The 11,209-nt window shown below is 39.1% G+C and overlaps 1 protein-coding gene across 7 annotated transcripts in view; it reads right to left on the bottom strand.

Moving 5' to 3' along the window:
- Positions 1-221: 221 nt before the first annotated feature.
- The window catches only part of CLOCK (clock circadian regulator), a 39,218-nt gene continuing 28,230 nt past the window's right edge, over positions 222-11,209 (bottom strand). For all 7 annotated transcript variants that reach the window (XM_083630236.1, XM_083630235.1, XM_083630233.1 and 4 more), the window contains 5 exons: positions 10,728-10,886; positions 9,656-9,862; positions 7,619-7,824; positions 6,964-7,309; positions 222-5,743 (listed from right to left, as the gene is read on the bottom strand). In XM_083630236.1, coding sequence (XP_083486362.1) covers positions 5,540-5,743; positions 6,964-7,309; positions 7,619-7,824; positions 9,656-9,862; positions 10,728-10,886 — 1,122 coding nt within the window. In that variant the 3' untranslated portion in view covers positions 222-5,539. The remainder of the gene's footprint in view (positions 5,744-6,963; positions 7,310-7,618; positions 7,825-9,655; positions 9,863-10,727; positions 10,887-11,209) is intronic.

The raw sequence follows: 11,209 nt of genomic DNA, 5'->3' as shown, positions 1-11,209 counted from the left end.
ACTAGTTCAAAGAGGCTGGCAGGACCAGTGTAGATTCACTGAAAGTACAGAATCACCAAACCCACAGTATTTGATGCCTCTTGTACCCCACTCCTGACATCGGTCCTTATTTGGAGCTACTGTTACTGAGGGAAAGTAGCGCCAGATGGAACAATACCAACAAAGTAGCAGCCAAGACATAGAAATGAATTCAAACCAGGACCTTAAGGCTACAAGAAGCAGAAATTTCAAATGTTATATTTATTCAGTTAAAAACTGACACTTGGTAATGGTCACATGAACACTAGGGAACCATATCTACATTTTCCTGAAGTTAGATCATGAAAATTGCACAGGTTGTTCTACATATACAAATCTAATGCCATTTTTTTTTAATGCAAAACCAAGACAATGTGAAATCAACACTGAAAAGTATCCAATTAGACAATTTTAAAAATAAATACTCCTTGTAAGAATAAAAAACACTTTCAAAGCAGCTGTATCTTTAAGAACATCCCTCCCCCCTCCCAAAGTCTTCCCTAGTTTTTGATTGTCTACTAGTGCAGCACCTCTCGGTCAGAGCTGGGATCTGTAGATCAGGCAACACAGTATTTTGTTCATACACAGTGTTTTGTTTTGCTTGTGTGTGTTACTGGTAGATACAATATCTTTAAGCAATATAGCCTATCATGCCTCTGGCAACACCCATGCAGATGAAAAAGCATGAAGCATAGCAACACTGACTGTAAAGTACTTGTTTATTAAAAGACAGAGGAATGTAGTGTTAAAAAAATATATATTGACAAATAAACTACCCAGTTTCATAAACAACCAAATTAAATTTTAAAAAATCTTATTTCGACGCTTGCCTCATTTATTTATGAGCCAATCAACATTCATTTTCAGACATCTCTATATACTTCGGTTCATTAAAAAATGTCTCCAACGCTTTTTACTGGTAAGGGGGAGAAAGGAAGGAAAAATAGAAACTTTTCCTCCCTTTGAAATCCAAGCTGCTCCTGCCAAGCCGCTCTTCCCACCACATACAATGTTTCAGCAAGAAATTTCCAATGGAGACGATTTATGCGTTTGACACACATGCAGACAGCACATGACACCATAACGTTAAAAAAATAAAACCCACACACGAAAAAAACCTGTTCTCTCTAAAAATACAAACTATTCTATAATTGTGACTGAAGCAGTCTACTGAAGGCCACATCTGTAAACCCTCTACACATTTTAATCCTAAGGACCACTTAGAATCATTTTAAAGGCTCTAACAAGCCTCCTGTTGATATCTCTCCGACAATTGTGCAACATTATTTTTTTTAAAAAAAACAGCTCTTCAAAGAGCTTAAGTGTGTAGATTTATCCGTTTCCCACAAAACCATCCAGTATCAGATGCCTGCATAAGCTTGTGTTCATAGTCTCAAAGGATCCCCATATTGAGAAACATTTTCCAGCAATGCCTCTTTTTGACAATAGTCTACATTCCGATTCCTTTGGACACACCCCCCCATTGTGAACAGTTCCATTGCCTAAAAATAATAAACTGTATTCCGAATGAGGCCCCCCACCCCCCTCAATAAAGTGCTTTCATCTGCACACATCTTTCTACCCTAATTCAATAGGATACTCAAGTATGAAACAAGGGCGACCCACCTCGGAGAGGCTAAGAGCATGGCACTTCAGAGAAACAAACAGATTTGACTTGCCGGTCTTTCAAGGTCCAACAACATATACACGCTTCGGGGCTGCTCTCTTGGCCAGAAGAGTGCAAAGGCCAGTGACAACATTCCTCCCCTTGCTCAAAACTGTTGTTACCCTTTCTATTGGGAACCCCCAGGGGCTTACTGATCATATATGGCCTTAAGCATCTAACTGAATTAGGACAACCAACAGCTTTGTACTTGTTAATCTGGTTGTTGGGTCATTTTTGTTGTCAGTTGGCAGCAGGCAAGCAGCCTGCAGAAGTTTTGTGATACACTGGAGCCCCAGCCCCAGCCAGTAAACTTCTAGGTAAAAGTAATGGAAGGCATATGGAGAGCTCTGACTATAATCTTTTAATATGTGTACAAATATAGTATATATATATATTAAATATAATATAAAAATATTTATACAATTCCCTCTAGAGACCCATTTTTAAATCGTCTTCCCTCGCCCCTCCCCCAATGTAAGCAACCTTAAACTGCATTTTCTCTTTTTCAGCAGCACTCTGTCATACTTAAGTGCCGGTTATGGTGTGGTTGTGTTAGCACTATTTCATTAGCGCAACATTCACTTACAAGTCCCCATGCCCACCCACCCTTTCTTCCCAAACAGAGACATTTGGCCACATTGAATTCAAGACAGCAGAGCACTCAGTCCTACAGCAACTACTGGGATTAAGACCAGCCTTGCGAAAGCAGCATTAACACGAGCCATTTCCCCGTTATTTACTGTATTTTTCGCTCCATAAGATGCACCAGACCACAAGACGCACCTAGTTATTGGAGGAGGAAAACAAGAAAAAAAATATTCTGAATCTCAGAAGCCAGAACAGCAAGAGGGATCACTGCGCAGTGAAAGCAGCAATCCCTCTTGTTGTTCTGGCTTCTGGGACAGCTTCGCAGCCTGCATTCGCTCCATAAGACGCACACACATTTCCCCTTACTTTATAGGAGGGAAAAAGTGAGTCTTATAGAGCAAAAAATACGGTAAGTGGGAAATGATATCGAACATTTCTCAGTAACCAGCAACACCAGAGAAAAAGCATCGTGGCTGATAGAAATCCTTCCCCTCGAGGTTTTTGTTTCTGGCCTCTTTCAGTTAAGACTGCCCAAGGTGTGGTCATTAAGTCCTGTTTCTTAAAACTTTAGCCATCGTTTTCTAGTTTCTCGCCGTTTCTCCGCTATCTAACTTTCACAGCAACCTCCCGGAAGTCTCATTACAGAAACCTCACATCTACCACGAGCGGCAATTCCCCACAAGGAACAGTCAAAAGGAGGTTGGTATCAAATAAAAAAGTCCAGTGATTATGCTCTGCACTCCCAGTAACTCCATATACAAAAGCCTTGCTGTCCTGTCCTGTGAGCACAATGAAAGCTCCCCTGATTTTCTCATTCAGTGCTATTATTGTTGTTTCTGTTGTAAATAGCTTAAAGCCCAAGAGGATGCCTATTCACTAAAACAATGCCATTAAAGCATGGACCTTTGATCAACACAGCCTAATTTGGAATTACAAGCAGCATTGGTATGGCAAGACAAAAGCTATCTGCAATTAAGTTAATGCGACTACTTTCCCACAATGTGCATTTCTTTGAGACTAGTTTAGGGAGTGCCATAAAGTCCCTTTAAAGAATATAGCTAGGAGATTTCCTAGACAAGTGACCTACTGGTTTCCAGTTGCTGCCAAGAGGGAACAGAAACTAGTCCAATTCTTTGGTTCTTTATTTCTTAAAACTTTGACTCCTGTTATTATGGTTCTAGTGTTAGACTACTGATTGTGGTGTGTCACGGGAGGATCATGCAAGACTATGGCAATGAAAACGACTCTTTAAGAGTTAGTCTCAAAGATAAAATTCTGCTATCATTTGCTACTATGGTGTTGGCTTTGCTAACCCAGCATTACATTCTTAGCATCTCGCCATACTTTGGTTACATTAATAAAGCTCCACTATAATACTCCATCTTTCTTGACTCTGATATTCCTTCATTACAATCAGATTCTTCTTCTTTGAACTAACCAATCTATCTTTGTATTAAAACATATTTTGCTCTGCAGATGTGGATTTTAAATCTAGTACCATAAAATCTACTCAGTGTTTACTTTTAAAACTGTACAGAATTTCAGTTGAATCTTTTTATTAACTTTATTAAGTGAACTTGCCATCTGAAGTCTTAGTGCATCAATATCCCTTTTGGAAGCTGGGGCCCTCATGATCTTTAATCTATTTTCCCATTAAATTTCAGTAAATTTGAATTTAAGCCACCTTACAAAGTGATTATACTTGATTACTATGCAATTCTGTTTTGCTATCATTTAAAAGAACTTAATTTCTTGGTAAACGAATACTTCAAAAGTAAGTCATTACATGATGTATGGTTAAAAAGGGGTGTGCCAAAAATTCAGAACTTCATACCCCAATTTGTATTATTCTCTCTCTCTCTCTATATATATATACAAATACAGTGGAGAAACAGCTATGAAGGATGCTTTGTTAACAATGTACTAAGACTTCAAAAATGGTCACAAATTCCATATAATGTAATTAGAGATGTTTAACACTATCACCTGAATCAAAATCAAGGCACTATGGGGTTTTTTTGTTTTTGTTTTTTCAAATGACCCTGAATCATTTCTGATTAAATGAAGGTCAAAATGTTCAAAGAAGAATAAAAAGATTCCAACAAATTCTGAGAAGTTGTATTTCTCACCACAGAGGTTAAAAAGTGCCTACAATTATTAAATTCAAATATATTTTTCTGTGCAAATTACTCCTATATTTGAGACATTCTTGAAAATTACTTTCATATTTTTAAACCTTATTTTTTTTACATAAATATTTCCAACTATGTATTATATCAAAAGATAGCTTTGGGGGAGTAAAATTCCAAACCATCCACAATAGAGCAGTGCAAATTCCTATTTTTTCCCCAAAGAAAAAAATTTGAGTATTTATGAAATGACAAATGATATATATGAATCTTAATGCCTTGAACCCCCCACAAGTTCAAAGAGTTTCCTCAATAATTTAACTGCAAAACTTCCACAAACCAGCACACTATATTACCTCATTGAACTAACTCCGACAATCACACATAAAGCACAAACAGAAGACTTGTGCCCACAACACAGGTGAGAATAAATGATGGAGCATGATGTAGAAGACAAACAAGTATAAACGGATGAAAATAGTAATCTGAGCATTGTGTGAAAATGTAGGGGGGAAAACATATTCAAAACAGTTTCATGCATCATATAAAATATTCTGCTCTCTCACCTTTTATCCAGACATATACATAGTATTTTACAGTATCTGTACAATGAAGACTGATTCCACACAATATTTTGAAAATATTTACTGTCCCAAAATGTGAAAAAATTAACTTCCTTTTGGAGCATAATTGCAGGCAAACAATTAAAAAAAAAAAAACCCAACTGCTGTCATGACAGCATGTCCATTGTAACACTTAATCTGAGAAAATTGCTAAAAACATCAAGATATTTAAGTGCCCTATTTAGTCCACTGAACATTTTGAGACTTGATCTGGACAAGTTAACTGATGGCAGTGCATGCCTTTGAAGGAAAAACAAAACACAGAAACCAGAGTAACTAGGTTCCTCTCAAAGGTAGCCATGTCTCTGTCCCCATCATCTTTTTTGCAGATTTATACCTAATATACCTCCAACAGCATTTTGCTTTGTTTTCCTCAGCACACACATTCCAAGCAGTTAGAAGAATATTCAATACTGCACTTCACAAAGTCTGTAGGCTTCTTTCTCTAACACCAGGGCAACTGTTAACGGAGCAGCTACTCCTCTGCATTGCTCCTGGAAGCAACAGCCTCCATGCTACCGCGGCTGAATTTTGGAAACCTCTGTCATGCTGTCAGTTCTGTGTCGTGAAATTTGTTGCTGTTGGTGCTGCTGCTGCTGCTGCTGTTGTTGCGACTGATGCTGCTGGTGGTGTGACTGGGTAAAAGTGCTTTGTTGTAGTGGAAAAGCAGCAGAGAGAATAAGCTGAGTTGACTGATTTCCATGAAGCAACCTGGAGGTCTAAATACACAAATAAGAGAGTTAAGGCACCTCTTTCATGAGAGTAACTGGTATACTGTACAGTCGTACCTCGGAAGTCAAACGGAATCTGTTCCAGAAGTCCATTCAAGTTCCAAAACGTTCAGAAACCAAGGTGCAGCTTCCAATTGGCTGCAGGCAGCTCCTGCAGCCAATCAGAAGTTGTGGAACCCGCAGTGGACGTTCAGGTTCCAAAAGAACGTTTGCAAACCGGAACACTCACTCCCGGATTTGTGGCATTTGGGAGCCAAAACGTTTGAGAACTAAGTTGTTTGAAAACCAAGCTACGACTGTACTGTGTTATTTGACAGGGGTCTTTACTGTTCTTATGATGACATTCTTCTGTCCACAGAGAAAAAGAACGGTGAACATACAAGCAGTTTGGTCCTATTTCCCACTTATTCCCTCTCAACGTCCTTGATTTCCATCACTCAATACAGACTGCTTTTAACACACACACACACACACACACAAATTTAAAGACAAGCAAACAGAAAAATAATCTGGTTTATTGTTTTGTGCAAATGTGGCCATTGGCTTCCCACTCCTACCATTGGCACTTAAAACAGCTGACATCCAGACCATGCCACAAACTGGTTTTAAAATCTCCCCTCTCTCAGCTGAAAGACAATACTATAGTTTTTTCACTAAAACATTATTTGTGCCTTTTCTTTTTGATCCCATAGATAGACAGACAGACAGAAAAACTTCTCCTTGGCTCTTGCCAACCAAGACCATCTGGTATGCAGACATAAAGTTCTCTTGTATACCTGGCACAAGCTATGAAGTAAATATAGCCTTCCAAACAAACAGCTCTTACCATAAATGATGCATAGGAAGTTTGAAGGACTTTCAAAGGAGGCATTTCCATTTGATTCCGTTTGTTGAAGCAAGCCATGTGGGAAAACTTTTTTGAGTGCAATGCACCTATCTCCTCTTCTCCCCCACCCTTACCTGAATTCAAGATACCCGCCCCCCTTTCAGGCCTGACTTAAAAACCCACATTTTCTAGGACAGAGGCTGGCATTTTTTACAATAATATTACCTTCCCTGCACTGCTGCAAGGAATTTTGTGTATACCAAAAGCCAAACATGTATAGCATCAACTATCTACAGAAGAACACCTTTCAGTATAGGTTCATTAAGTTGCATTGTCCTATACAGCCAGCTCGTCGAACGTATGAATGAACATGTGGCTTTACCTGCAAGAACTGTTGTGGGTGCTGGGTCAGCGGAGTTTGAGCAGGTTGCTGAACTGCAGTGAGTTGCTGCTGCTGCTGCTGCTGCTGCTGCTGCTGCTGCTGCTGCTGCTGTTGTTGTTGTTGTTGTTGTTGTTGTTGCTGCTGCTGCTGCTGCTGTTGTTGCTGCTGCTCCTGCTGCTGCTGCTGCTGTGTTATTGATAACGTCTGTGGCTGCTGCTGTTGTGCAGCAAAAGTGGGATAAGCAGTCACCACCTGTCCCATAAACATAGTACTTGGTACCATAACTGCTCCGCAAGCTACAGGGGCAGTGACTAACTTTGTTACAAGCTGCTGTCCCTGCGGAAATCTGTGAAAGAAAAGAAAGATCTGTTGTCTGTCTCAGGTAGTCTTAACCAACATCCCACAAATTAGCTTGATGGGTGCTTTCTGTACTTTCAATGTCATTTAAGACCTGACAGCAACCCAAGAGTCCCTCTAGTCCAGCATCTTCTCTCCATCAATGCCCAGACTAATTTTATTTGCGTAACAGCTTTATGGGCAACACATCAAGTGTGGAGTAGCCTGAAGGAAGGCATGGCTGGCTGGAACACTGAACAGGAGCATTCTATACAGCAGCGTTTTGTAGCAAGCCTCACTTGTCTCTCTTAACACTTACCTGATTTGTCTGTCTTGGGTAAATGTGGTAATAGCAGCATTCTGGTTATTACTTGGTGGCAAATTAGAAGGGATCTGGACCATGTTCCCTGTAGCCGGCTGGGAAATCACCATAGTGTTATACAAGGGGGCTGACAGTGTGCTCTGAGATGGCGTAGAAAGAGAAGTCTGCTGACTGTGCCCACTGAGAATATTTTGTTGATTATGCTGCACAAAGAAAATAGGTTGTCAATGTGATTATTTAGCATGACGGAACAGAATTAAGGCAACCCCACCAAACTGCACGGAACTACAGATTGCTGAGCAGCCTGTTTTTTGTTTTTTTTTTAATGGTTCTGCTAATTGTATGTCATCTATTTTGGGGGGCATTTTGTAGTGGTGTGTTATCTATATTATATTAGCTCTCTAGAAAACACAAGCCTTGTATTTGAAATCACCGACCATAAATGAGCTGTGGCCTGTGAAGGTGCAGGGGCCAGAAAAAGGTGAAACCACACCCTGCTCAAATATCTCCTTACTCTCAATTGAGACAACCAAAGGAAGTTTTTATTAAGGAGTAAGGGGTCACCATAAGGAATTCTTTCTGGGAAAGAGGGTTTGAGTTTGTTCAAAGGATGCAACAAGAGAACTAGAAATCATCCACTCTCTCCGCAAAGGCTGTAATGATTCACCATCCTGACTGGAAACTAAAGGTGCCAATGTTAAAGTGGAAGACGTTTTCCTTTTTTAAATTGGAGAATATGTTTTTTAAAATAATTTAATGATATTCTAGGTAGTTTGAAATTTCACAAAAGATATATCTTACGGTATGTAATGACTGAATGGCCTTCCTTTCAATGTAGTAATTGCAATGCATGGGGTATTTTGAAATCATCCCGTTTGTCTTCTTTTTAAAGCAGGCATGCCAAACCCTTTTCAGCCCAAGGGCAGCACTGGTCTTGCCAGTAGATGCCAGTGGTGGGTGTGGTCGAAGTGTGTGCCCGTGCCACCCAACGCCCGCTGTCTCTTAAACACAGGCAGGCAGCCAATCAGGTGCGCGTACACACACAGGAAGTCAAATGGGTAGACATACACGCACACAGATGTGCATGCACAGACAAGACAAAGGAATCTTAAATGCATGGTTTGAAGTGAAAAAGATAGCCCACAATTATCAAAATCAGGATGCGAGCTGTCAGTTACATGGTTCACTTTGTTTCGGCCTAATTATTATGCTAGGGAAGCTTACCATTGACAAAGTTGATATGGAATTTACAACTGAACACACTTTAGACAAGGAACAGTTCCAATTAGAATTTGTTTAAAGACCATGATTAATAGAGTGGATGGTTAAAGTAATTAATGCTTCAGCCATTTCTGAAAAATCAGGTCTCCCGATATTTTGGTTGTGGCTATTGTTACAGCTGAAATATCTTCCTGAATTGCTGTCTATAGAGGCAGAAACAGCCTCCCAAAAAGAGAAAAAATAGGAGCTGGGGAGCAACACTTCTTCCTCCTGATGCAACTTATTTTTACACCCACTAGATGGCACTATGCGCAACAAAAGTAAATGTTGACTTGTCTATTAATCCTTGCACCATGGCAACAGCTCCGCAAATTCTGTTTGCCCTTGAACATTCATTTCCTTCCTATCTTCCTTTGTGCAATGACAAATTGTTCACTTCTGAATGGCCAAAAAATTGATCCATCAATAATCTGAATTCTGTAACTTCCTGGATTGTCACAGTCTAGCTTCCTAGTCCAGTCACATCTTGCTTTTTTCCTATATTAAACAAAGTGTGGGGCAGGTGTTTTTTTTTTTGCAACAACCCACTCAATCCACCAATATACTTCCTAAAGTTGGCTTTGACATATGAGTCACACTTTCCTGACTCTAAGCCCTTCCCTACCCTCAAAGGCTAGGCTAGTAGAAGTGAGTGCTTGAAGAATAAATAACATCTACCAAAGGAGCACTCTCTCATAGCAACATAAAGATACAAAGGCTGCATTTAAGAAACAATGGCACATAACTAAATATTATCTTCAAGTGTGGCATTACCTGTTGGGTAGTACTTTGCAAAGGCTGTTGCTGTATCATGTGTTGAGCACCAATATGCCCAGTGTTCATGCCACCTTGGATTTGATTAGTTTGAACAACTTGACCTTGCATATTTATTGGTGTAATCTGCTGAATATTTGATGGGTTTCCAGGAGTCAGCTGAACAGAACCAAAGTTTAATCCAGGAGTTGACTGCTGCAAGAACATCTTTCAGAAGAAAAAGAATACATGCCAGTGCTTAAAATACTAGTGAGCATTCAGAACACATAAACCATTGTTTGTTTAAAGGTCAATGAATTCCCTATCTTAGAGGTGAAAATTATATACACTATCATTTTGTCTAATAATAGTGTTCTAATGGGCATATGAGGCTTAGACTGAATTCTATACTCACTTACCTGGGAGTAATAAAATTGAATTCAGCAAGTCTTATTTCTGAGTAAGCATGCATAAGATTATACTGTTAATCTGGTAAAGGGGAAAACCCTACCTACAACTAAACTACTGTAACCTGTATTTGTATTTTATTTTACTAGTGACAGAACTTGCAGTTATATCACATGGCCCTTATTAGTAACTGATATGAACATCTAGGATTCCAGTGAAATGGTTGATCAAATTAAGTTTTATAACATTAAAGATATGCTTTTTCAGGAAATATTTTATCTATAGAACCAACTAATCAAAATATACTCATTGTATTTTCTTAATGTTGTAAGCTCCTTTAAGAACTTCAGACGAAATGCAAAGTACAAATCTCCTGAACTTAATAATGAAGTAATAATGGTATCTGAAGAAGAGTGCACACACACAAAAGCTTATACCCGAACAAACTTAGTTGGTCTACAAGGTGCTACTAGACAACTTTTTATTATAATGAAGGTGTCTTTTATCAAGAATTTTTTATTCCAGCGTGCAAAACATCAGTGTTAATCTGTACATCACACATACAAATACACACACACACACACACACACACAGAGAGAGAGAGAGAGAGAGAGAGAGAGAGAGAGATTGAGATTTTAAGTGTAGAATCACTAGCTATGTCAGTATCTGATCAGCTTTAACCAACCTGAAGTCCTTGCCCATGGACCATTTGGAGTTGTTCCTGAATCTTACGCAGTTCTTCTTGTTGCCGATGAATGTTTGCTTCTATCATTCGTGTTCTTTGCTCCAATTGGTCCTTTAAGTGCTGCATAGCTCCTAACTGAGCAGAAAACTGAAGCATAGGCTACAAAGCAACATTGAAGAAAAACACAAGAAAGATTTGAATCAGTAGCAAACATACCATAGGAAAAGTAATTAACCACTACAAAAAATTCTATCAACTCTGTGAGTATGGAAGTAATTATCTGTATTTAGCTTAAAGTCATAAATTGACTTTTTTTAAAAAAGTACTGAGGATGCTGACCAATTGAGAAAAATCTTAGACAAAGAGAAAACAGGACCTGCAGAACCAAAAGTCAGGTAATGGGACCTGTTAATAGCAGGGGACATTACTTCCAACGCACCCAAATTCAAAAACTGAATTCTAGATCAAACGAAGATCCATTA

The sequence above is a fragment of the Podarcis filfolensis genome (assembly GCF_964270895.1).
Source record: "Podarcis filfolensis genome assembly, chromosome: 9".
Classification (NCBI taxonomy): Eukaryota; Metazoa; Chordata; class Lepidosauria; order Squamata; family Lacertidae; genus Podarcis; species Podarcis filfolensis.
This window is presented reverse-complemented; position numbering and strand designations above follow the sequence as displayed.